This window comes from Erigeron canadensis, chromosome 7, assembly GCF_010389155.1.
Source record: "Erigeron canadensis isolate Cc75 chromosome 7, C_canadensis_v1, whole genome shotgun sequence".
In the NCBI taxonomy this organism is placed as follows: Eukaryota; Viridiplantae; Streptophyta; class Magnoliopsida; order Asterales; family Asteraceae; genus Erigeron; species Erigeron canadensis.
Genome location: NC_057767.1, coordinates 5307061 through 5334023, shown reverse-complemented (window position 1 = coordinate 5334023; position 26963 = coordinate 5307061). Strand labels below are relative to the sequence as shown.

The following is a 26963-nucleotide window of genomic DNA, read 5'->3' as shown; positions in this document are numbered from 1 at the left end:
CAAATAAATGAATAGAGTACTATTTCATCTTAGAGAGGTCATATTCAGACAAAATAAAAGTTGTTGATATCTCATAAGTTTGTATATGTATGACTGTATATGTGTAATTATTTATTTATATGTTAGGTCTAGAATTTTCACTATCAAATAATAACTACATTGGACTAGTGAATGGAAAGTACTCAAAACACGCAAAGATACAAAAATCTGATGCTTTTCCTCAAAATAGAGATATCACAATTATTTTCTTTCCTTCTTTCTATCTTTCTTTGACAATATTAATTTTTTACACCAACCCTTTTAGAAGCTACATAAATGTTTCTAGTATAAAGTTTGAAACAAAATGCCAAAGGTAATTTATTGTGTACTACATATCAACATATGACTACACAAGATTTGTTTGAATGTACAGAAAGGCATGATTAAAGGTATAGATTAAAAAAGAGAATGAGTGATATTATTGTGTCACTTATATAATGTATTAAGCATGTTTTTAGGCCTATATTTAAGAATATATATCATTACCTTTTTTTATTTGAACTATTTAATCACATCAAATAAACAACTTTAAAACGTATACTATACGTTTCTTCTTTCGAAACTTATAACAAATAATTATTCGTCGCTTGAATTGTAATTGCATTAACACATAAGTATTGCACTCGGATTGATTCTCATTACGCAATACGTTAAAATTACAGTGATACCAAACTAGCTTTTTAGACCACCAATAGTTATATTAATTAAAAAAAATGATTAATCTTCTTAAATATTAGTTTAAAAATTCTTCTATCTTAAAGCTATATACATATGACATGTGGATTTCACTAATTCTCTTTCCTAGTTCCACCCCTAATTTTCCGCATGTCACCATCTATGAATTAGGAGAATTGATCATTACCCATTAATAAAATCTACTTTGATCCGAGTAAATCCTTACTTTTGAGCCGTTAAAAAAAAAATTTACTTTGAATGGTTGGAGGCAGATATTATTCGAGAGTTGCCATTAGAAAAAAATTAGTGAAATTACAACTAAGAGTAAATTACACCTTTTGTTTCTTAAGTTGACACGTTTTTACACTTTTCGTCTTTAATGTAAAACAATTACTAATTTGACCCTAAATCTTACAACATTTTGCAATCATGGTCCAATGGAGTTACGGTGTGAGTTTATGTCCATTGACCAATCATCAATAGATGGATTGGTATATGGTGAAGCCTGAGATTGAGAGGTTTTGGGTTCAAATCTTAGTGTAAGGAATTGAGATAAGGGTTTTCCCATAATGGGTTTCCTCTGGAATTAGTATATGAAAAGACATGCCGCTGAACGTAAATTTACGTTAAAAAAAAAATTCATTCATGGGGATATTTTTAGTGTAGATATATCCAAGCTTAAGTAATAAATTGTAAGTTTTTCTTAACAAATCATTTCCCCTTCATTCGTTGCTGTGTAAGTTTCATTCATAACAAAAATGATAGTTAAATGAGTTAATCATTTAAGATTACAAGTTCTATTCTATAAGTACAGTTTGTATCTCTGAGTGTTTTCCACCACCACTGGTATATAGAAGACCAAGTGGAATCTATCTGACACACATTTACACACACATTGTGGGTGTCATTTAGAAAAAGAAATTTAAAAAAGTATAAACAAAATAGGCTAAATAAATCAAATAAAATTGACTACTGGTTGTGTTAATGGGTTTTCAGCCCCACATCTCTAATGTAATGTAAGCTGGTTCTGTGTGTCAGAACACAACAACATGGAATCTTTGTTATTTTTTTTAGTAAGAAGAGAAATCCAATATAACAAATTAACCAACAAATCCTCATAATAGTTCTCTCATAATAGTTCTTCCTAATAGATTTAGAAGGTGACAGGTAGATACCACTAATTTTATTTTTTAATCTCACCCTTTGATTTTTTACATGTTACAATCTTATTAATTAGAAGATTTTTAGGCTAATAAGTTAAGAGGATTGATCATTACCCAATTGTAAATATAAATAAGTAAACATAAGGTTTATTTATTTTTATATTTGAAAAGTCGACTCTTCTTTTTTTTTTTTTAAAAAATTATCTTGATGTGTGAGTCTTCCTTATGACATAATGTGGTAAATTTAAACTTATTTCGGTCACTTTTAAATTATGAGATTCAAACCAGTTAAGTTGTACGAGTGTAATAGACCATAGATGAAATAACATAAATGAACATGTTAATTCACGTAAATACCAAAAAAATTTCTTATGAAAGTTCATCTTTTTCTCCCAAATTACTATTCACAACAATGTGTTTTGTGCGAAAATCACCTTGATGATCGACATTCTTTCGAATCTAACGAATATTAAAAGAATTATTTTTGATATTCACGTAAATCAACAGGTTGAGTTGTGTCAGGGTCTACATCACGTTGACTACCTTCATCTGTTCTATATATATATAGTTATCTCACCATTTTACTCATTTAAAATTAGACACAAAGTTATTTTTTCCCTCAAATTTTTTCTATACACAAGTAACCAACTCTTGTCTTTCAAGTACTTTGATTTGGACAAAAACTTAGAATAAAACCAATTGTATCTGTTTTTTGTTCTTGTTTTCTTGTTGATCATATAATATCTTACTTTGCATACAATAACATATTTTGATACCATGTTAGACCATAATACAACCAAACATAGATATTATTTCTTAAATACCAATGCAAACATGGTTTCTTCTATTTCATCTTTTTCTTGCAAATCTCCAACTACTTTCACATTTCTTTGTATCTTGTTGTTGTTTGTTTTTGTTACGGAATCCGTATCGACAAACGAAACTAGTATCAATCCAATGGATGGGTTAAAGAAGATGAAAAGAGTAAGAGCTCATTTAAAGAAGATCAACAAACCATCAGTCAAGACTATTAAGGTATTTTCTCAGACTTTTTGGTATGTTGACTTTTGTTGACTTTTTTGAGGCTTTTGTATAACTTGGGTTGTTTTTGTTTGATGTTGAAATAGAGCCCTGATGGTGATTTGATAGATTGTGTTGTTTCTCATCTTCAACCAGCTTTTGATCATCCTAAGCTTAGAGGACAAAAGCCATTGGTATATATATTATAACTTCACAACTATATATCTTTATGCTTATATGCATAATCACTATATGCATTTTTTTTTATTATAATTTGGCTGTGCATTTCTTATTGTGATTTTCTTGAATTTACAGGAAGCACCAAGTGAGAGGCCAAAAGGGCATAACTCAAGTGATGAAATATTTGATACAATTCAGTTATGGGCAGAGTTGGAATTTTGCCCAGAAGGGACTATTCCTATTAGAAGAACAAGTGAAAAAGATGTTTTAAGAGCAAGTTCTTTAAGAAGATTTGGAAGAAAGATTAGACGAGGTGTGAGGCGTGACACATCGAGTGGCGGTCATGAGGTTAGTATTTTGCCAAGAGAAAAAAACACACATGTTTTATTTGGGTCAAATATACAAATGCATATGATATGGTTATACTAATTCATCACTTGTAATGGACTAAATTTACTTAAAAGTTTCAATTATAGAACAACTTAAATGGATGCTTGGATTTTTCGGTTTGATAGTACAAGTTAAAGTAGTCATTATATATAGTAACCTTTTTGTAATGTTTATATAATTGCTTGTAGAAAGATGATCCTTAAGATTGGGTGTTAGGCAATAATTGCTTGTAATATTATACTCTAATTGCCAACATTAAATTAAAAGCCAAGTAAAATGCATGATCATATATACTTTCTAATGTCTAAGAGCTAATAAGATACAATCTTTTGAATTGTAGCATGCAGTTGCTTTTGTAAATGGAGATCAGTACTATGGAGCCAAAGCTAGTTTAAATGTATGGACTCCTGCGGTTAGTGATCCATACGAGTTTAGTTTGTCACAGTTATGGGTCATATCAGGCTCTTTTGGCAATGATCTTAATACCATTGAAGCTGGCTGGCAGGTAACTTATACTTATGTATTAATTTCCACATTGTAGCAATGACAATGGCAGGGTTTATATTGATATAATGAACTGCTATGCATAACTCTTCAGGTTAGCCCGGAGTTATATGGAGATGGTTATCCTAGGTTTTTCACTTACTGGACGGTAAGCATTATCGAATTTTTACATTTTGGCATTTACATATGTTTATAGTATTTATACACATTTAGTTATGAATGGATTGATTGGGTTTGCGATTCTTCCTGTACTAAAAATGACCCAATTCAACTCGACCCGTTACCAACTCAACCGACCCGTCCATCTTGCAACGTCCAGTTTACAGGAAAGGGCTAATATATGTCTATTATATATATGCAGACTGATGCATACCAAGCCACAGGGTGTTATAACTTGCTATGCTCAGGATTTGTTCAAACAAACAACAGGATTGCAATAGGTGCAGCAATATCTCCAAGGTCATCTTACAATGGCAAACAGTTTGATATTGGTATCATGATATGGAAGGTAACCACTACCCCTAAAAGTAAATCCTAGTTGCATGGTTATCATAAAAGATTTTGACTGATTTTAAATTCATACTACTTTGCTTTATGCTAACCTACTTTATCCAAGACAAACTTTTGAACAACTTAACCCTCAATTTAAAAAAAAAAAATGGATAAACAAATGAGGTCTTTCCTCTTCAGATTATCCGGGGAAGATGAGTCTTTTGTCTCGGATGTACGCGCCCTAGCCATATTATTCTTGTGGCTGCATCCAAACCTTCCTTGGTGTATTTTACATAGTAAGGTTCGAACTTAAGAACTCTTGTGACGACATCAGCTCTCTAACCAGTAGGCTACTTTGGTTTTGGTTGATTTAACACTCAATTTGAAATATATATTTTTCAAACAAGAATCTTTCTCTAATCTGTAAAAAAAAAAAAAGAAAAAAAGTAATTTGAGTACTTCAGATATATTTATTGTTAAAGTTTAAAGTACCACTGTTTTTTAAGATAACTCTGTAAAGTAGATTGTTGAATATAAAAATGTAAGATTCTGTTCTCCATTTCTAGGAAGTGTCTCCCATGTGTAGACTCCCTTTAACTTTTACTTAAAATAATTAAATTATTTGGATTATAACTAATTTTGATACTATCTGGATTTTGGACTAATTATGCAAAAGGGTTTATTGTTTTCTTCTTTCATGTCCCTATTTGTTCCTGATTTTTGTTTTGTTTCTATAGCACTGTTTCCATAACTCAACTTTTACAATACTGTTAAATGGAAGTAAAATTCAAACAAAATAGAAGCTCGTGTTGTTATGCATATCTGTTTAAACAATAGATTTGGGTAAATATGGCTAATCCGACCCATTTAATAATGAATATGTCGATTTTGGATGCATTTTTATTTAAGCTAGTTATATGAAGTACTTTGGTGAAAATGGGCAATGAATCAAACGAGTTGAAAGTTGCTCATGCTGGTTTTAGTGCAGATAAGATTCTAAATGAGTTTATTCAAACTTCGAAAAAAAGTATTTGTGTGTCAACCCAACCCTACGTTACCCATTTCATCGTGAAAACATTTTGACATGTTAACCAACCTGACCAAACCAATATTGACCACTATCATAAAAATGATGCATTTGAAGCTTGACTATACTTTAACCCATTACGCAACCTCTTGAACCTGACAAGTCCCATTTGACCTGCATTGACAATTTCCCGTTCTAGCCTGAACCTGTTTTGCACCATAACCACATGACCTCTCTATCTTGCCATCTGCTAAATTATCATTTTCTTTGTTCATATCTACAGGACCCTAAACATGGACATTGGTGGCTCCAATTTGGATCCGGGGTACTCATCGGCTATTGGCCATCATTCTTGTTTAGTCATTTGCAAAAGCAAGCAAGTATGGTACAATTTGGAGGGGAGATAGTGAACTCAAGATCAAGAGGTTCTCACACATCAACCCAAATGGGCAGTGGTCATTTCGCAGATGAAGGTTTCAGGAAAGCTGCCTATTTCCGTAACTTGCAGGTTGTTGATTGGGACAATAGTTTACTACCTTTAACAAATCTTCATCTACAAGCTGATCATTCAAACTGTTACAATATAAAAGCGGGTAAAAATAATGTATGGGGGAATTATATTTATTATGGAGGTCCTGGAAGGAATGCAGGTTGTCCATAGAGAAAATATTGCATAGTACAATAACCATTTTCATTACATGATTGATTCTTTCTTTAGTTAATAGGATTTTTTTAAAAATATGGTCTAGAGAAAGATCCTTTTGATTTATGTTAGATTAAGGGCTTTTGTATATTAGGATTAGGAGTAATTAATCTATAGTAATATATATATTATTATGATTTGTATTTTGTAACTTACTGATATTAGTTATCTGTGAATGTGACATGTAAGTCTTCCACTGAAATTTGACAATATCTTAAAAGTAAGGTCAAGAGCTAGAGTCCTACTTTTGATACTAAAAAAGGCAGTTTCATAATGAAAGGTAGCAAGCTAATCATTTGAAATAATGATAACCAACTCACTGGTGGTCCCTACTGATCCGTCTCGACGGTAACTTCTTTGGGTCTCTTCTGATCGGTCTACCCATTCGAAAGAGTATATAGATAAAAATAAACCAAGAATTGGGTCGAAATTGACACCTCTAGAGTCAGTAATCACTTGGAAGTTGAAGCCAACATAAAAAATAACTTAGAAACAAAACAAAACAAAACTATATTAGAATCCAAGTCATGACTCATGAGAGTTGCATAGATTGGCACATGTGAGGAAACATAGATATTAGAGAGGGAAAATAACTGAAATTTGCAGATAATTAGCTGACTACTGGATGTTTTTATATAGAATATAACAGCTCTGAAAACCCAAAAGTCTAAAAACAGATAATAAGATGATAATATAATTTAGTACTATCTCAGTTATCAAACCAAACAATTGGACTGTGTTTACACAGTCAACCTTGTTTATTTGCATAATACAAGTGGACTGTAAACATAATTCCAGGATTTTATTTTGTCTCTTATAATAATTTCAAAGAAAAAACACCACCATGTCTTATTACTTCTAATAAGTCAATGATAGCACCAACATCTACCTAACTTAGACTACTTATTAGTTTAGTTATATCTATAATTTTATGGTCAAACAACTCTACAGGTACTGAAAGATTAGCTGACAATTGTTTGGGGACTAGTGTGAAGGCTTGAGGGATTTTAATCCATAGATGGGGTTCAAGACCTAACTAGGCTTTCGGTACAATTTTTCCATAGAAATTAATGATTTATAAGTTTATTTGCATAATGTGCATGTGTTGGCAAATAAAAATAAATATTCATATTCATTTTTCAATATATACTACGTATATTTTATAAATACTCCGTACTAGATTTTTTTGGACCCCATATATATACGGACAGAGACAACATTAAATTTCAAAAAACATTATAAAAATAGGATATCGGAAAAAATAGAAAGGATCTTTCGATCAATTCACGAAAATAGCAGTGACTTTTAAAAATTTTACTTATTAGCAATGAATTTTCAATTAGTCCCGAAAATAGTAACATTTGACACGCTTACATGGTGACATGGACATTTTTTGATTACGTGACATTATTTAATAATGTGACATTCTTTATAACTACAGAAAATAGAAAGGACCTTTAGATCAATTTACGAAAATAACAGTGATCTTTAAAAGTTTTACTTTTTAACAATAAACTCTCATTTATTGTTGGATTACTCCAACACCGATGGCGGCGGTGTTGGAGGTGCAGGTTGTTTGTTCTCGATATCTTCAACTAATTTAGAAGCCGTCGACGGTTTGTTCGAGTTCAAGTTAATCTCTGGACCTCCGCTATCTGATTCTATGTCATCTGTCGACGAACTATTCTTAAACGGTCAAGATCCGGCCTATGAAACTCTCGAGTCGAGTCTCACCTTGAACATCATCAGTATCCCCCTCCAGCTAAAACAATGACGTATTGGCATCTAATTCTAAAGATTTTTAATCTCGAGATAAACGAAGAAGGCTAGATCTATGTCTCCTTTAAGAAATTCATATATGACTTTTCAATGCTTAAAAATGGAAGATACTCTACAAAATCAATGAAATCGGGCTGAAATTGGCTTCAGAAGAAAACGACGAGAAGAAATACATTGCCGAAACCGAAACTGAAACCGAGCTTTGTCATTTTTTTTTGGGAAATGACACATCTGATAAAAATTACATAATAAATATTAAAAGAATAAAGCCATGTCACTAAAAATGTCATGTCATCAAAAATGTCCACGTCATCATGTACATGTGTCAAATGTTACTATTTCCGGGAATAAATGAAAGTTCATTGCTAAAAAGTAAAACTTTTAAAGGACATTGCTAATATGGTTTTGCCTTTTAATAAATATATATTTTAAAAATAAACCTATCAATAACTAATACTCCGTACTTCTTAATTAAGCCGTTGAATGTTTAGCAAAATACACTAAAATAAACAACCGTTTCAATACGATCATTGAAGCCCCGTAATGTGAGGCCTCACTTTACTAGTTCTATCTCAAAGGGACGAGCTATTCAGTTCAAGGCCTTATTATGAATATTAGATTAATTATTATTATAAGGTGCCTTTAGTTTAAAACCATTAAATCATTAATTAGAAGATCATTAAATCGATCTGTATTGACTACATACAGATATTATTTAATGATTTTAATCATTTAGTCACTACTAGATTTTAGACTCATGTTAAATACACAAGTTTTACAATATTATCAATATAAAAATTAATATATTGAGAAAAAAAACTTATACGTTAAGTGTAAAATATACTCATACTAAAAAAGATATTCAGATATTCATATGTAAATAGTAAATGTTAAATCATATCAATTACCAGTAAGTTTATTTTCGTTAGTCATGTTTGTTAAAAACAATAAGTAGCAACTGGTTTGTGGATTTTTCAATGATTTCGTGTGTGGTGCTTTTATTTGTAGGTTTCATTTTATATAAAAAGAATTTGTATCCTAAATATAGTTTGATTACAATTAACAATAATAATAATGATAATCTTAAGTATAGTCTGACTACAAACATTATGAAATAAAATATTAATTATTTTTAAATTAGGTTAAAGAGATAAAAAATCAAAAAATGTAAATTAATTTAGGATTGAATTTTAATTAATTTTAAAAAATTAAAAACTGTGATCATTCCGTCCCCTCACTCCCTTGTTAAAAAACATACGGGCCTTGTTAAGTTTCTCTTCTTAAAAAGAGTATATGGGCTGGGCCAAGACACTTTGGGCTAAAATGTATACATGAAATTGGGCGACTGTACAGAGGCCTATCTGGTATTCTGGTGTAAGGCTTGTGCCTCTGAGCCGCATGCACCGGCTTATATTTATACCCGAGCCTAAGTGTATCAGTGTATTTTTAATTTATTTATTTTTATTATATATTTTTTAAGTTAGTTTCGATTCAGACATGTTGGAGGCCATTTTAGCCAGCAATTTGATTGATCTTCATCCCCACCTCATGGAAAATAACTTGAGATTAAAAACCCAAGACTCAAACCCAAGATCTCAAGAAAAACTCACCTCCAAGACGTACATAATGAATTTTGAGTGTATCAATGTATCTACGAGATTACGACCATGAAAAAAATAGCATTGTTAAAGTAATCTTCATCCCACGTTTTCAATTTACTAAGCATTTTGATACACGTATAACATATTAAAGCTTTTAAAATAGCATAAACAAAACAAAAGCGAAAAGGTTGCGGCTATTGTTGATTAAAAGTATCAACTTATTTTATATACCGGCCAACGCGTATTTTTATCTTCATCTCTTTATATATCCTAAAAAACAATTTTAACTATTTTTCGACCAATCGTAAAGATTTCGGTTCAATTAATTCATGATAGTATAGTTTTTTGTCATATAATCATAAAATCCATAATCAAACCACTAATTTGGTCAACTTAAAATAATATCTAACGATTCGTTCTTATATTGGTTGGGTTATATAAATTTGGTTAATTCAGTTTTAGTTCGACTATTGTCTTTCACCCATAATGTCAACATATAAACCCACACAATTTACAAAAATTAAAGTCCTTATAATACCCATTTTTATTTATTTTATATTTTCCTAAGGTACAAACCAATATAGTAATCCTTCTTATTTTTCTTTTATTTTTCATTATTTCTTTTTTCAGCTAGAACCCCTTTTATACAAACCGAAATACAGTTTGACAAAACTGGGCTTAAGCCTTAAACTATTTTCATATGCCAAACTAGTATTTAGGTCCGTCCGATAGACGGTTAGTTTCAAAATATATATCAAAGGTACACATCAAAATAATAAGTAACAAAACAGATGAAAGTAACTAAACAAGAACAAAACAAATTTAAAAAAATAAAACCTTTTGTAGGCTAAAAAGAAGTCATAATCAAACTAAAATTGACAATAAATTAAATTAAAAGAGATGATAAATAATAATAATATAAAAAAACACGAACAAAATACAAAAAATAAAATTAAAGTGATATAAAAAAGACCGCATGTTTTTTTGTTGAAAAATTTATTGAACTTGATTTCACTACAAATAATATTACATTTGTCTACAATTTTAGTTAGCGTAAACAAACTAAAAAATTTCTACGCTTTTATATGTGTAAAAATATGAAGAACCAAAAGTGTGTAGAAATTAATCCAGACTTAATATTGTGGAATTCTAAAAGTTCACACTTTTTAGAATGGATTTTCATATTTAATTTGTCACACCACATTTGTCCACGTCACATATTTAGTTAGTGGATACAAATGTGGTGTTACAAATTATATATGAAAGTCTACACTAAAAAGTGTGAACTTTAAAATTTCACAATTTTAAGTGTAGATTAATTTATACACACTTTTAGTTCTTCATACTTTTACACACATAAAAGCGTGATAAAATTTTTAATTTCTTCATGCTAACTAAAAATGTGAATAAATGTAACATTATTTTTAATGTTTGTTTATTAAAGATATGAAGGGGATGAACAATGTGAATTAGATTGATATGATTAATAAAAATTTAGGTTGTATACATAATCATTTATTGAGAGTTTTAAGAATATTATATATCTTTAAAATTTAAAAAGATTTGTTTTGATAGAACAAGATTTATGATAGAGCTTTAATTATAATTATTCATAATTTAATAACAAATAAAAAATAAAAAAAATTAAGAAAAAAAAGGAGAAAACTCTAGAGTAATTTAGAAAGAGTTTTAGGCCTTTTTAGGGGTGCCAAATATACATTCACTATATTATTATAAACTATCAAAAGAAAATTAATTTTAGAAAATATTTAATATTCATTAAGTTAGGCTATCCAAATTTAAATTTGATAAACATCAAAGAGTTTTTTCAAAATATAAGATTGATATTAAAGTTCTATTTGGTTTGTAAGTAAGTTAAGGATTTTTGAATAATTAAAAAAAATTTAAAAAAAAAAAAAACTCCACAATAATTAAGACAGTTTATAAGAAGCGTCAAGTATACCCGTAACCTTCAATATAGATAGATAAGTCTCAAGATGTGGTTTAGCACACCAAGCCGCCAATATTGTCGTGTTTAGGCCGTTTGATGACTTTAGGCTGCCGAATTTTTGACCGCCGAAGAGATGGATTGATTTATAGCTTCATTAATCTTATAGGGGCTATGCAAATCGCTTTGTGTTTTCATTTAAGACATCACTTATTCCAGAATTTGATGAAGCCCGAAGTATCTAGCTTAGCTTCATTTACATTTCCATATATATATATAACACTAATGTTATGTCTGTGCAATGCATTAGGCCATGAGATGGATAGTCATCGGTTAATATAATTGGCTAAAAGGATCTAGCAACCGACTTCATCGTCCATCAACTTTATATGTTGGTAGGTGTTGGTAAAAGATGCTTGTAGTGGGTTCAAGCTTCAAAAATAGAATTTTTTTTTTAAAAAAAAATATGTGAATTACTCGAAAATATCAGGAGGTCTAACATTATTTGTCTTAATCGAGCTCGCGCTATAGAGCCACTCGTCGAATAGATCTTTAATTTAAACCTTCGATGACATCTGTAGGCCCAGCATAGATAAAAATTAAATACATGTGGTCACCTTAAATATGGTAAAATTTAAACCCCACAAGATTCCCTCAAGTTACAATACTAACTTGAGTCAAGTTAGAAAAATCGATCATGACCTTTGGATTAAAATCAAGGGCCAAGATTCAATGATTGATCTATCAAATTGTTTCAACACAAGGGAATCTCCTTCCAATTTAAACCCATGACCTCTTGTGAGAATAAAACATCTTTACCAGTAAGCCATTTGGTGATGATTTCATAACGAATAATGCTCATGAAACAATTGATGTCCTTGAAGCATCTTAATTAATGCGGGTAAATCCAATATTTTATCGTATCTGAATACTTGACTTGGGTTAATCTTAATGCGGGTTTATCGTGTACTTACGAAATTCAATAGTATATGTATAAAATTCTTTTCTTCTTTTGGTTTATTATTTAGACGAGGCTAAATTTTAATAAAGTTGAAGCTTCTAATTACTCAGTTAACTTTAAACCAACTATCTTGAGGTACATATATATATTACGAGTAGTATTATAAAAATATCCCGTAAGAGAACCTACAGTGAATGAACTTGAAGAAGCGCAGATTTTACCGGATTGTGGAATTCGCGGTAGATTTGTGAATTGCTGACACGAAACACACACATATATATATAGAAAAAAGATGAAAGATGTATATGTAATTAATATTTTTAATTTGTGGCAATTCATTACCGTTTTAACAATGGACTGGAACAACAATATATTTTGTTACGGAATATGATTTCCGCATTGTGATAATGAATTCGTATGTAGTTGCATCATATTGATAATTTGTTTTGTGAACTAAATTATAGAAAAAATTAAAATTTTATCTCATGATTCGTCTATACTTGTGTTTTTGAAAATAAATTTCATGCAGGAGGGATCGACCCAACCGGCCCAGCTTTTAGTTATTGCATTATCATTAATAATTAACTCGTCATTGTGTTAGTTTACGCGCAGATAGGTTGATTGGATTGAGCACCGTACGTACGTTAAAATAAATGTTCAATTCACTCTCGATCATTTTGTGATGTGACCGCTATATATAGCTATTGATCGCATGATAATAACTTGAGAAATCTGAATCCTCCTTATTATAGTTATTGATCGCCCGATAATAATTCATGCATTTATTAGCATGCATAATATGGAAGTCTAGCTAGCTAGGAAAACAAACACTAGAACCGCGGGCTCGCAATAACCTGCAAAGGGAACTTCCTATGAACTGTAATACCATATTTGTCAGTCATGTCCAAATCCTCATTTTTAACTCCATCTGGCAGCGCAAAGTTGAACTTTTGCACGATATTTGCTATAGCAAGTTCGATGACAGCTGCGCCAAATTGAGTACCTGGGCATGATCGTCGACCCGCCCCAAATGGAAGCACATCAAAAGTAGGACCTCTATAGTTAATAATAGTGTTTTTTGAGAACCTTTCTGGCTTAAACTCGTTAGGTTCCTCCCATAAGGCCGGATCTCTTCCTATTTGCCAAACGTTAATCATAGCTTGTGTGCCGGCTGGAATGTCATATCCCATTAGCTTAACATCTTGTGTTGATTTCCGAGGAATAAGAGTTGGAACTGGAGGATGTAGTCGCCAACTCTCTTTTATGACTGCTTTAAGATACTGCATTCTCTCCAAATCTTCCTCGGAAATCACTGATCTTTCTTGCAAAACTTCCGTTATTTCTTTTTGTAGTTTTTTCATTACTCTTGGGTGTTTTACTAGCTCGCTCATTATCCACTCCATACTTGTAAAAACACTGTCAATTCCACCGCCGAATATGTCCTATACGTACATGCATGGAATTGAACGTACACAATCATATATAATTAGCATCAAGATCGATCATGATATCATTTGGTAACAAAAACAAGGGCAATCAAACACAAATTGATAGGAATATAATTAGGATTATAACAAATCAATATCAAATTAATTAAAGAAAGGGTTATAGCTAAACCTTATAAAAAAGACCAAGAATTGAACTCTTAATTAATTAAGGTGCGTGGTTTTTGTTAGTTATTAATTTTAGTATATTCAAAATATATAAATTTTGTGTTTTTAAAAAGCACGACGTCTTTCCCTGCTTTTCAAAATTATATATGTTCTCTATGAAACGCAAATAATTATTTTTTCAGTGAAACGTTTTTTTTTTTTTTATTATTATTACTAGCTAGTGTTTTGCAAACGCAACAATTAGATAACTTCTTCAAAACACAATTCCAAACACCGCGCGCCTTAATAGTATGTGGTATGTAACTTCTATACGGTGTAGCCGCCATGGCTCTCTCTAGCTATATATATTTTGAACAAGAATTAAACTCTTACCAAGATCACGGCTTTAATGGTGTCTTTTTGAAAAGCAAATCCCATCGTTACATCTTTTTGGACGCTTAGTAACATATCGATGAAGTCTTTCCCTTCCTCAAACTCAACATTATCTTCATCTAATTTCTTCTTGTTCTCATGCTCTCTAATAACATCTTCAAGAAACTCATCAAATTCGTTAACAACTTTTTCCGCTTTGCCTACTAAACCAGTGAGTTGATCTACCCATGATAACCATGGAATATAACTCCCAACACTAAAAAGATTAAACATATTTAGATACCTTCTTAACAAACTTGTAAGCTTTAATCCATCAATTTTCTTCCCAAGTGCCACCCTACACATCACATTTTCCGCAAGAGAAACAAGCAACGCACTCATATCAACCGAAGAACCACAACTATCGTTAAGTGACTCGATCACAAGACCTATCTCTTTTTCCCTCACCTTTTGGAATGACTTAACTTGTGCGTTACTTAAAAGATGTGACACCACAATACTTTTCAACTGCCTCCAATATTCATTATTTGGAGAAAACGCGATATCCTTACAACCATACAACAATATGTTTAGGATATGTGAGTTGGGTCGACTAGAGAATGATATGTCGTGGGTTTTCATGATCTCTTGGGCTGCTTGAGAAGAAGATGCTACAAGCATAGGTACGCTACCAAGGCGAAGAAGCATGATTGGACCGTGTCTTTGTGACAATTCTTTGAGAGAGTAATGCGGGTTTGAGCCTAATTGATGGAAGTTGCCAATGATCGGAAGTCTTGGTGGTGACGGTGGTAAGTTTTTATTCGTATTCGATTGAAATGAAATCAATTTCATACGAAGAATACATATAATCATCAAAACTAGAGAGACTAACAAATTAGTGATGAAGAGTAAACTTGACAAGGATAATATTGGCAAGGATTCCATGATATTATCAATAGCTAGTGCACTTGTACGTATTACATGTCTTACCCAAGGATTAGTGAATACATATATAGAAAGTGGTGTATCTAGAATCCAATAATAAATACGTAGTGTTTCCTAAAGATCATTATTTGTGGCCTAAAAAAAGGAATGGACAGATTGAAGACACGATCGAGTCAGGTGATCAAGTCGCTTATACAAACATCTTTTCTCATAGAACAACCTTCTTTCTAGAAGTTTTTTTTTTTTCAATATATTCGGAGATATTTCCAAGTTTGTAACTAATTAAAACAGTAATGTCTAGATTTGAACCTGGGTCACCTCCCTTTTAGAAAACTAGACCAAAAGCTCATTGATACTTTGAGTACTTCCTTGATACATTTTCTATGGCCTTGATGCGTATATCATGCTGTACTCACGATTGATTCCATTTTAGATGAGTTTATCAATATCACATTCGTTATTCATCAATCTTTAATCGATCTCAAGTTAACAACGATTATAGTATCTTATTCAGAAGAAGAAGGCAAAGCGACTATTTGCCGAATTGCCGCAAATGAGTAGCTATTTTACTGTTTTGTTTTTTGTTTTTCTCTTCTGAAATATTATGGTCATCACGTAACAATAAGTTATCACATTATCAAATTAATTTAGTCGTTTTGTTCCAAATGTGTTTGATATGAAATGTAAAGAAGACGCGCTTATATACATAGATATAAAAATAGGTTCTATTTGAGTGATCTTGGGTTGACATATGATGCTTTATATTCTACAAAAAAAAAATTTCTTTCTTTTTTTCCTTCACGGTTTTAGGTACTTTCTTTTTTTCCTTCACGGTTTTAGGAGGTATACATGTTACACGGCACAGGTGTTTAGACTATACGTGTTTTTTACTTAATAAACAACAAACGATTGTATTAACTTAATCAAAAGTGTTTATATTTGTTGTATTGTAAAATACAGTAAATAAAAACACATTTATTTTGTTTAAAAGCATGATCTAAAAATTAAAAAAAACTAAAACCGAAAATAAAAACGAAGCAAACAGATTTGTGTAATACACGACTCTTATAAAATTTATTGAAACATAAAGTCTATATATACGATCTAAAAGAAGTTATTTGGTGCACATATCAGAACTATAAACAGTATTACCTCTTATTAGTCATAACTCACGTAAAGACATCTTTACATACGAATGACTATATTCGCAATAGTATTTTACATGTAGGCGTAATCATGCATCTTTTTGTCTAGTATTATAAACATTTCCAAGAGCTGACATATTAAAAAAACAACATACATAAATCGAATGATATCAATAGTATGCATAGGAAAAAATCAATACGTATATTATATAGAATTATAAAGAAAAAAATCAGAAGAAAATAATGATTTTATTGGTGAGCATAAGCACCATACTAGTTAAAAAAATTGAAAATCATATTGAAACACTAGAGTCTGGTAAAGATGAGGTATTTTGTTATTTTTGACAACTTTTCATATAAGATTTGCATAAATATTAAAAAGAAGGCTACGCAAACCAAAAGACCTGAAGTCCTGAACAGCTAGCAGTTATACCCAACCGATCAAGTAAACTACATGGCTTCAGTAACTACAACTATATCCTCTTTTATGATCCATGCCTAAAAGTTAGAATTATGCTTATATTTTTAAGAACATGGGGGTTCAGATAATACAAATAGTTCATCTTAGCCCACAGAAAATCATTGACCAAACATGAATGCTCACATCTGATGCGCCACAAAGACTTGATGTACGTACAATGTACACATACATGGGACATACAAGAAATACTGATTGTGTTAACCTTCAGGACTTCCTATCGACACTATAATCTCCTCATCAGTGTCTGTTTTATCATCAGTAACTATCTCGGTTATTTCTTTTGTCGTGGTGCTCTTCTGCTGCAACTGCTGCTTTAATCTCTGTATCTCAGCTTCTTTATCTTCAAGCTTTTCTTCCAAGATTAGCACCTAAACAAGGCCAACCCCAAAATGTCAGTCAATATGAAATATTCTAGCAAAATAAGTAAGATGCAGAATTACTCCTCAGGAATGCCCGTATGAGATGGTAAATAGTTGCAGAAACAGGAACAGAATATTCACAGATTCTGGTAGTTGGGCGTCAAAATAAGATGGCAAAGATGTGGTAGCCTGGTAGGATGGGTTGCAACTTGCAAGTCAGCTCAAGACGGGTCATTTTTAATATATATGCCAAGTTTGGTGGAGTTGACCATGAAACACAAATTTGTTCATTTTAGAAAAAATAATTATGATTATAAAAACAAAGATAATCAAACATATCTCAATACTAAACATTATACGAGCTTGTAAACACTGAAAACATTTCCATTAACATTTCAGCTGTTTGATTCATTAGACCCAAAAAATGTTTGAGCTATTTAAGATGAAACAGATCTTACGTTGACCCCTTCGTAAAAAACCCGGGTCAAGGTTTACACCTCTAGTATCAAACAAACTAACAAAGTAAATGTTCATTGGATTTTAAGATAAACAGTTAACAAGCAAGGCTTCAATCAAGTGGTTACACCCTTGCCTCAAGAGACAGAGGTCAAGGGTTCGATCCTTGCTCCTTGCAAGGCCAGAGGTCATTTACTACCTTAGGCAGAACCAAAAAGCAACATCTCTACCTTAGGTAGGGGTAAGGTTGTCTACATCTCAACCTTCCCCATACACCATCAAAGACGTTATTAGAGCCCATAACCAGTGGAAGACGGTACTGGGAGTTCCTTTTTTGAGTACTACTCGGAACGTCAGTTGCAATAAAAAGCAAGCTCCCATGAAACCAACACCATGCACATGGTAACATATTATAGTTTGTATAAACTTCCAGGTTTCATTTTGTAAATTGATGAACAAAATTTACGCTTGTTATCATACACTTCACAAAAACCAACAGAATCACAACGTAGTTATATGGAAACTTGTATGAAAAATGACATGGTTGAAGATAAGTTTGAGATAATCACAAACACAAAGGGTTAGAAGAAAGATGTACCATTTCATTCGATTTTTCAACGTCATTTGTCAGTCCCTCCAAGTGCTTGCATAATCCTGCATGAGCAAACAAAAACTAAAATGACACTTAACCATGAAAACTATGGACATGGTAATGTGATGCAATTAGACACATTTATGGAGTAGCTCTTACTACTACAAGTAGTACTTTGAGTCTGTTTGCTTATGGATGGGTCCATTTGGTATATGCATTATCTCAAATAAAATCAAATTAGTTTGCTTAAAACAGGTCAAATGAGTCGAAAAGAATAAACTAGCCAAAAGACACCGAGTGTATATTGTTAATGAATACAATCACCTCAATGTCTTTTACTAAATCCTGCCATTTTTTATTAAAAAATATGGCGATTTAAGTTCCTAAACAAAACATGAAGTGTATAACCTTATTCCAACCGTGTTAAAAACACATACTTGAGATACCTTTTGTATTCTATGGTGAAATTTGAGAATCTATTGAGAGCTACTTCTAAGTTCTAGCGACAGAAGGGATTTTAAATATCCTTTCACTTCAGAAAACTTTTAAGTACATACTAAGCTGAAAGAGCATGGTAACATTTTATTCTTTTGAGTATCCTAATCAATGTGAGACTGAACTATGATGCAAGAGACATGTTTATTAATTTTACATCAGCAATATAACAAATAAGCAACTCAACCTTCAAAATGGTTTCTGAGTTCTACATTCAGAGATTTCTGCATAGCAAGTTTCATTGACAGCTCATGTATCTGCAAACCAGAAATATGAAAAGGTTAGAAACCACACCGTTTGACTTTTAACCATAAGGGAGGAGAGCTAACAACAAGATTAGATTAACCCAGAATGATTTATTTGTAGCTTTTTTTAACTGCATATGATTAGGAAAATAATGCTATAAAAACACTAATAGAAGTTACTGAAAAAGGCAGTCGAAAAGGATAAAAGAAATTAACTATATGTTAGCTCACGTTTGACCCGTTCCAATTTTTAACCATGTACTTTAAGGCTTTAAGCGTACTTTAAGGATAAGAGAAATGGAATCATTGCCCAAGATTTTCTAAAGAAAAAAAAATTCACCAGATTAAGGACTCACTGAATGTGTCCAAAGACACAATAGATATCGGTTCAGAGGAATAAATGGTAAAACAATAGAAAGGGTAGGTATCAGGTTGAAAGCAGTGGTTTTACGTTGGAGTGTACACAACTTTTGTACTATGTAAATTATTATTTAGTCGATCTTGTTAAAAAAACTACAGTTATTAAAATACTAAGATAATTGTGATTCGTTGTAGACTCGTAGAATCTGAGTCCACGTTCAGTGACTTTTGGGTTCTGACCCGTTTCATTGTTAGCTAATTCACAAAATTTATCCCCTTGTCCGCAAAATAGAAGCCAAAAGGAACCATTTACAGCTACATTGATAGAAATATACACTTTACGAAAAATGCATAATGATTAATGAGGCCATAGGTCCTTCTAGAAGTAGCGTATCTACCATCGGAAGGATTGAGTAGCGTTGTTGTGCATAATGACTAATGACTAACCTTTCCCTCCTTGGCTTGATTCCCTATCTCCTCGTTTTCTTGCTGCAGGGTTCTGCATTTAGCCATTAGCATCTTCCCCATTTTGCTTTGTGGGGTGAAGTTCACAGCAGCAACATTATCTTGTAGTTCCTTTATCTTTTTATCCTTCTCCTCTACCAAATTCTGAAATTGCAAAGGCAAGTGTTGTTAGTGATATACAAAAAGAAAATCTGAAATAGTCAGATACTAGTACAACATACACTAAAACTTCAAGCAACGTTGAATGTTAAAAATGCACATTTGTTCTAATATGTTGAGTGTGAGAATACCTTAGTGATACGTGCTATAAAACATTCTACCTTATATGGTTGAGTGTATATATCATGTGTTTAATAAAATGTATATAAAAATATTGAAGTCTAATCATAGCAATATGCCAATATATCAAGAAGTGTTCAAGAATTGTCAATCCTGATACCTTCAAACGCATAAATTCTTCATGAATTGCAGGATCAAGTAATAATCTTCTTGCCTGCAAATTTTAATACAACGGAAAGTTGAGTAACATAAAGCAAGCCAACAAAAAATGCTACAATGCTATGGAAGACAAAAGCAGAAGAGATTATATAAAATGAACAAGAAAGTTAAACTTAATTTTGCTATAAATTTTAATTTTAATGCTTGTTATGTTTAATGTATTTTACAAATTCCAGCACTCTAAGTTGCAATACAAGTCATTTGATTTGTCAAAGTCACTTTGGAGCCCTTCACTGAAATCGTTTGACATTTTATTAACTCATGCAGAATAGAGGGATACAGAAGGTTGTGATCATTAGAATTACACATTGGGCGACCTTCAACCTGCTTAAATCATGAGCCATTACTCTTTTAGCTGAGCCCTTTTATTTTGACCCATTTGACATCACACATAACCCAGATTAACCCCATTCACAAGTAAATGGCACAAAAAACTGTGACAAGAAACATATACAATTACAGTATGTAAATTGGTTCAAACAAATTCAGACTTTTTGCAGAATGAGACTTGCTTCGTGAGAGGGGGGTAGAGAGAAAGAGAGAGAATATCGGTGTACCTGCATTGACAGAGGCTTCAGTTGTGACCTTAAATCTCGAACTGCAGACTAAAGAATTTGAATCAAACTGTCAGTATATACATACATACATAGAGAGAGAGAGAGAGATTCAATCAAATACATCCATCCTTAAAAAAAATGTGATACAAATCAACACCAAATTGAAGTTTATATAAAAAAGAAAAGAGAAGAAACTCGGATGAATGGAGAAAAGAAAAAGAAACAGAAGAAAGAGTATGTTTAGTATTTCGAGTAATTTCCTAGTAATTTCCTATTCCTTGTGCACCAAGTTAGGTTTAGAAACTTGGTTAAACAAGGCTTCAAAGCCACCATGATTATTCACTCAGAAAATTAAGAGTAGAGTTGTAGGAGTTTCTTTGGTACTCCAAACCATGCCGACTACAATTCGTCTACTGTTTGGTGCAATATCTTGTGTATTGTGTGTGTACTTATTTTTGCTTACTAAAATTTGGTTTCATACCCAACAAAATGCTTAAGTCTGGGTTAATTGCTAAAATGCCACTGCATCCTTCCGTTATTGATCAGATTGAAAGTGATCCAATGGCCTAAAAGCTACTGCATCTACCTTACCTAAATACCTCCAAGTTACACTAACCCGACCCTTTATATATACTATATAACAAGCAAAATAGCAAATACTTATGATTAGTCCAAAGTATATCAAAAGACTAATAACATTACTTTCTATTTTGCAATAAGATCCAACAAAGTTCCATATCACAACTGAACGTGTGTTATAAAATCAAAGCAGTAAACAATTAAGAGTATATTATGAAGACGGAAAATTAAACACCTTCAAATCTGCTATTTCCTGCTCTCGCTTTGCAATGGTTACTATAAATGCAGCTTCCTTTCTCTTTGTTTTCTCTAACTGAGCACAGCAAATAAAATAAAGCATCGGATCAATAATTCATTGGCATTGAGTTTCACAAAGTGGCAATAATTTGCATGAACTTGCCAGCTGCCACCACAAGCTAGAGATGGCAAAAGAAGCAGGTTGAGTGTTTGCGTTGAGCAATATTCGCCAAGACCATATATTTCTAGTAGTTCGGGTTGATTTGAAAAACTATTTGTCAAAACATTCTATGTTTTATAGAAACAACTAATGAGTTATATAGATTACAAAATTCTAAATATTCATTAATAAATAATAATCCAACTTTTGAAAAAACTGATTTAGAAGATATTATGCAGTATGGCAAACTTTCAACCCATGTAAAACTTTAGAGATAACTTTTATACCCACTTGTCCCGATAGAGATTAAACCCAAATCAACCCATTCAAAAAGAAAATGGGTCGAAATTGCCACTTCTACTACAAAAACATTACTTTCATTTCATTACAACCAACCTGCTCTCGAAGTGATTCCTCAGAAGATTTTAAGTTTTGGAGATAATTGATAACTACTCTGGGTTCTGCACAGATAGCATAAGCATCAATAATCATTATAACGTAAATGACAACAGTTCTAAATAATCAATAATAAACATACATAACGTCATATATTATCTTTTAAAGTGTTCACAAAAAAAAAATCTAAGAAACCAACCGACTGTTGAGTCCGTAGAAATGAAGGACTCCTTCTGAAATGCAGAATGCCACTTTTGAACTTCTGACTTTGCAGCTTCGAGCTCCGACTATAACCAAAATCGATTTAATCATAAAATAAAATTAATCATCTAGAGGATAGAGGCATGCATGAAAGGTCAAAAAAGGTCAGGTAAAATTGAGTTGACCAAACACAGTTTTTGTTCAGACTGTTATTTTCATGACAATCAAGTAGTGTCACATATGATTACCGAAAGCATAATATTTCAGTAATACTATAACTTCTTATGATAAAATGATTTAGTAGAAAATGAGCATCACCAATCACGATTTAAAAATAAACTCTGGCCGACTTTCGACCCATTTAAACCTTTTCCTTTTACGCTGTTTTTATCTATCCAATTTGATATTTTGATCCATCAGAAATAAAAACAATAACCCAGAATAAATAAGTAGATCGGGCAAATTGCACCCTCTAGTATTTCAACTTAAAAACAACTTGTTACATAATAAAGATAAGTTGCTACATACTTGGCATGTTGCAAGGTTATCCTGACAACTCTGGAGGCTACAGAAGTCAAAGCACAGAATGAGACATGCAAAAGTAGATTTTTATGTTTAAGTCCAATGAAAATATTACGAAATAGCAAAAACCTAAACACTGGATGTTTAAGAAGGATCAATTGGCAATACCTTTCGCGCAGAGATAATATCATCCCAGTTGTCACACCTGGTGCAGTTTCCTCTACTTTTATGTTAGCCTGAGATGTTAAAAAAGTAACAGCAAGCAATCAAGCATCACATCGGAATCATATACACAGGAACACTATTTCTTTTTAAATATATATATATATATAATAAAAAAACAGAAATTGAACTCCAATAGGTTTGATAGTTCGGCCTAATCAAAACCAAATAACTACAGCTTATTTTCCTCTAAACAAGTTAATACCATGGAAAACATTAAAATATATGTAAAACAAAGTTTAGAAGTTATAACCAGAAGTTCTTTCCTATCTATAGAAAACATTATAAAAATTATTTAGAAAAAAAAAGGAAACAAGTGTTTCCAAACAGGGCCCAAGTAGAAGAGGTACTTCTCAGATGGTAAATACAGAGCATAGTCTGCATTAAGAGAGCATAGATAATGAGCTGCTAGATCACCTATGAATAAACCACACTTCAAAAACAAATACCATAGATTTTACAACGGCTAAGTACACCAAAATATCCAGGTTATCATGTTTTGCTATTTTGCAAGTATAATAATTCCCACCCAACCTTTGTATGCAAGTATGTGACGAACTTTAGACCCTTGCTATTGTAGGTATCTAACCTCCTAAAACATGTGAGCCGATGACATGACACAAGTTAGGATGACGTGACAGCTTATATATGGTCACGTCAGCAAAAAAAAAAATTAAGAGCTACATGTTACTCGATAAAGACGCCACTGGGTACGTACGACAGCAAAAATTCAAACTTTTTCCCTCACAAAAGACGGTTTGGAAATATGATACCCACAATATCAATACATAATAAGGCGAACATATCTTTATACGTACTCAAGGAATGTTTGGGTTTGCTTATATTACTAATCTGCTTAAAAAATTACACACACAATATCATACTTCCAAGCCATGGGTCCATGCTGAAAATTTTGCATATTTAGTTCTGAATTTATATTCTAACTTAAACTTAAATTTCAAAATCACGAGAAAATATCCACGGCCACACACATTGTACGTCTACGATGCTAAATCCAGTTAAAAACTAATCAAAAGCAACTACGGAATCAATTACACAAAATCCTAAACACGTCGTTACTCCCTATGCCCTAATTTTGACAATGCACACATTTAATTACCGAAACGAGCCAATATAAATCCATACGTAACAAACCGGCAAATCAAAGAAAAGAAAAAAAAAAAAAAAGAAAAGAAAAAACCTTTTTAGAACCAAATATGTCATCCTCATCATCATCAATATCTCCAAACGATCTTTTAGTCCCTAAAAAAATAAATACAGATTTATAAAAATCAAAACCTAAATTTTAAAACACACACACACTCGATAATTTATTACTAAAAAATTAATAAATAAAATAAAAACCTGAAAGTCTATTAGGGTTAGCTCCAGGAAAATCGCCACCGAAATCATCATCCTAAAAAAATATAATTTTCAATTAATTGTAAAACAATATGTAATTTAGTTTAATTTAATTGTAGAATAAATAAGAATATAAATACTTACGTCGTCTAAATGAGAGCGAGATGCCATTTGGGGGTTTTCTTTAAACCCTAATTTTGGGGTTTGAATTTTATAAAGTTAAATTTAGAGGGATATGAGTAAAACGAATTGTAATAAAGGAGTGAAAACGGATAACACTTCTTGACTTGTATATATGTCAATTTATTTATGTCACGTTTTTTATGGATCATTAGATAGAGATATGTTAGTTAATTTTTTAATTTTTTTCTTTTTGAAAGACAGAGCAATAAATGGCTAATACCCTCAACTTTGATGTCCTATGTCAGGTTCAAATCTTGACAATGCCTTAAAGGTTTGTTTTCCCATGTGTAGATGGGTATAGCATTGCTAATGCCCCTCACCACATTTACATGTAGCAAAATTTAAACTCATGACCCTTAAAAAGAAACCACAAAATGAAAAACTCCTTAACCACTAGGCTATCATTCTAATGGCAAGTTAATCATCTATATCGGTTACAGATTACAAGAACAACAATGGCGTATTAATACATAGTCTAAACTTTTAGTAACAAATAGTCTTGTTATTATCAATAGTCCATTTAATGAAAAATGATAAAAGGTTAGATTTATTAAGGTGAGATACTGTAAAAACAAGTATTAAAGTAAAATAAGTATTAAAGTAAAATAAATATGACAAGATCTTAACCTTTATATTATGCTTAAATTGGTGCACGAAGATTAACGAAGCAATTAATGTACGGTGATTTTCATGATTCACGGTGATTTCAGTGAAGAGAAATTTATTATTTTATTTATTTTACTTTAATACTTTTTTTATTTTACCTAAAACCTACATTTATTTACACCAATTAAGAATGTTCACCGGTTACCTTATGGGAAGGGATTCTCTTAAGTTATCCTAACATGATTAGTCATGTTAGGATAATCTTGACTCTTGATTATCTTTGAATCTTGTCTCTTGATTTTCAATAAAGGGTTAAGATTTTCTTAACTTGACTCAAATTGAGAAAATAACTTGAGGGAATCCTCTCCCTTAGCTTATTAACTTATGTTTCTATTAATACATAGTTTAAAGTTTTAGGTATATAACATTTACTGTGGGTCTCAAATAGAGTACATATATGAAAACAAACCACCAAGAATAATTAAAAAATTATAACTAAAAAGTAATGATAATTAAAAAGTTACAATTGGAAATACTTGTAACAATAAGTTGAACCACAACACATATGTCGGGTAAGCCATACGCAGGGTTCACTCTTGACATGTGCAAGGAGTGCTACTTTATTGGGCTCAATTATTTCAAAAGTCTACTACCACCCAACCTTTCATATGAACTTCAATGAATGTTAAAAAGGTTTTTAATTTACAAACTTGCAATTCACCACTAATGACGGGGAAGGAAGACATTTTGCAAATTGATATTTAATATTCTAAGTGTATCGAATTCTTTTATTTCTCTCCTCTAATTTACATCGCTTGAAATTTTTGGTTATAAACTTGATCATGAATCCACAATCAAACAACAATAATATGTACGAATAAATAAATAAGAAACGAGAAGAATAAATAGGGATAGAGACGAAAGAATAATTGTATTTTATATATTTTGTGTTGTGTGTCAATATATATCTAACTAACGGGCGTGATCTATGGAGTGTCATAAAAAGAATATAATGGTGATTGATTGATCCAAATATACTTGTATTCTCAACAATTTTATATTAATGATGTTTAATTTCTAACACTCTATAATATTGATAGTAACAAGAGGGGGCCTCGTTTGAATTGGTACTGACACCATGGATTCATCGATGTACGTACCTATGTTCCATGACACTCAAAATTTGTGGCGTTGTGGCCAGGTTGACCCTCGCACCTCTTCAAGGGTAGTGTATTAGGCATTGTAAGCCCGTTTTTGAACATAAATGACAAGGTGGAAGATTCGATGGTGTATATAGAGCATATATGTTCCATTAGTGCTAAAGTGTTTAGAAAATCCGGGCAGAATTTTAAGCATTGGTAGATGAATGCATTGAATTAATCCAAAAGATAAAGAAAAAAACTTCACGAATTTAATAAGATGAATTAAAATAAAAAAAAGAAAAAGTTGTA

General features: G+C 31.7%; 3 protein-coding genes across 3 annotated transcripts; 1 reads left to right on the top strand and 2 right to left on the bottom strand.

The window, feature by feature from the left end:
* Positions 1–2629: 2629 nt before the first annotated feature.
* Positions 2630–6395, top strand: LOC122607092. The gene is made up of 7 exons (XM_043780012.1): positions 2630–2912; positions 3005–3091; positions 3213–3425; positions 3808–3972; positions 4066–4119; positions 4333–4479; positions 5774–6395. Exons 1-7 carry the CDS (start codon positions 2655–2657, stop codon positions 6149–6151), a joined length of 1302 nt encoding a protein of 433 aa, XP_043635947.1. The 5' UTR covers positions 2630–2654; the 3' UTR covers positions 6152–6395.
* Positions 6396–13153: 6758 nt separating this feature from the next.
* On the bottom strand, positions 13154–15411 carry LOC122608320 (cytochrome P450 Tp4149-like). The gene is made up of 2 exons (XM_043781416.1): positions 14468–15411; positions 13154–13924 (listed from the first exon to the last, which is right to left on the bottom strand). The coding sequence occupies exons 1-2, from the start codon at positions 15389–15391 to the stop codon at positions 13313–13315; spliced, it is 1536 nt and encodes a 511-aa protein (XP_043637351.1). The 5' UTR covers positions 15392–15411; the 3' UTR covers positions 13154–13312.
* Positions 15412–17035: 1624 nt separating this feature from the next.
* On the bottom strand, positions 17036–24978 carry LOC122607004 (FKBP12-interacting protein of 37 kDa). Its single transcript, XM_043779920.1, has 14 exons — positions 24868–24978; positions 24727–24778; positions 24563–24624; positions 23308–23375; positions 23146–23182; positions 22616–22703; positions 22417–22481; positions 21859–21936; positions 21045–21092; positions 20429–20482; positions 19972–20133; positions 19107–19176; positions 18431–18486; positions 17036–17385 (listed from the first exon to the last, which is right to left on the bottom strand). Exons 1-14 carry the CDS (start codon positions 24892–24894, stop codon positions 17215–17217), a joined length of 1038 nt encoding a protein of 345 aa, XP_043635855.1. The 5' UTR covers positions 24895–24978; the 3' UTR covers positions 17036–17214.
* Positions 24979–26963: the final 1985 nt, after the last annotated feature.

What these genes read in the sequence shown, in the direction of transcription:
- LOC122607092 (XM_043780012.1), top strand. Translation starts at nt 2,655, where the DNA reads ATGTTAGACCATAATACAACCAAACATAGATATTATTTCTTAAATACC. An exon ending in CCATTGAAGCTGGCTGGCAG is followed by an intron (nt 3,973 to 4,065) that starts GTAACTTATACT and finishes ATAACTCTTCAG; the next exon opens with GTTAGCCCGGAGTTATATGG. An exon ending in GGTTTTTCACTTACTGGACG is followed by an intron (nt 4,120 to 4,332) that starts GTAAGCATTATC and finishes ATATATATGCAG; the next exon opens with ACTGATGCATACCAAGCCAC.
- LOC122608320 (XM_043781416.1), bottom strand. Translation starts at nt 15,391, where the DNA reads ATGGAATCCTTGCCAATATTATCCTTGTCAAGTTTACTCTTCATCACT. An exon ending in CCATTAAAGCCGTGATCTTG is followed by an intron (nt 13,925 to 14,467) that starts GTAAGAGTTTAA and finishes ATGTACGTATAG; the next exon opens with GACATATTCGGCGGTGGAAT.
- LOC122607004 (XM_043779920.1), bottom strand. Translation starts at nt 24,894, where the DNA reads ATGGCATCTCGCTCTCATTTAGACGAC. An exon ending in CTCGCTCTCATTTAGACGAC is followed by an intron (nt 24,779 to 24,867) that starts GTAAGTATTTAT and finishes ATATTTTTTTAG; the next exon opens with GATGATGATTTCGGTGGCGA. An exon ending in TGAAGCCTCTGTCAATGCAG is followed by an intron (nt 20,483 to 21,044) that starts GTACACCGATAT and finishes TAAAATTTGCAG; the next exon opens with GCAAGAAGATTATTACTTGA.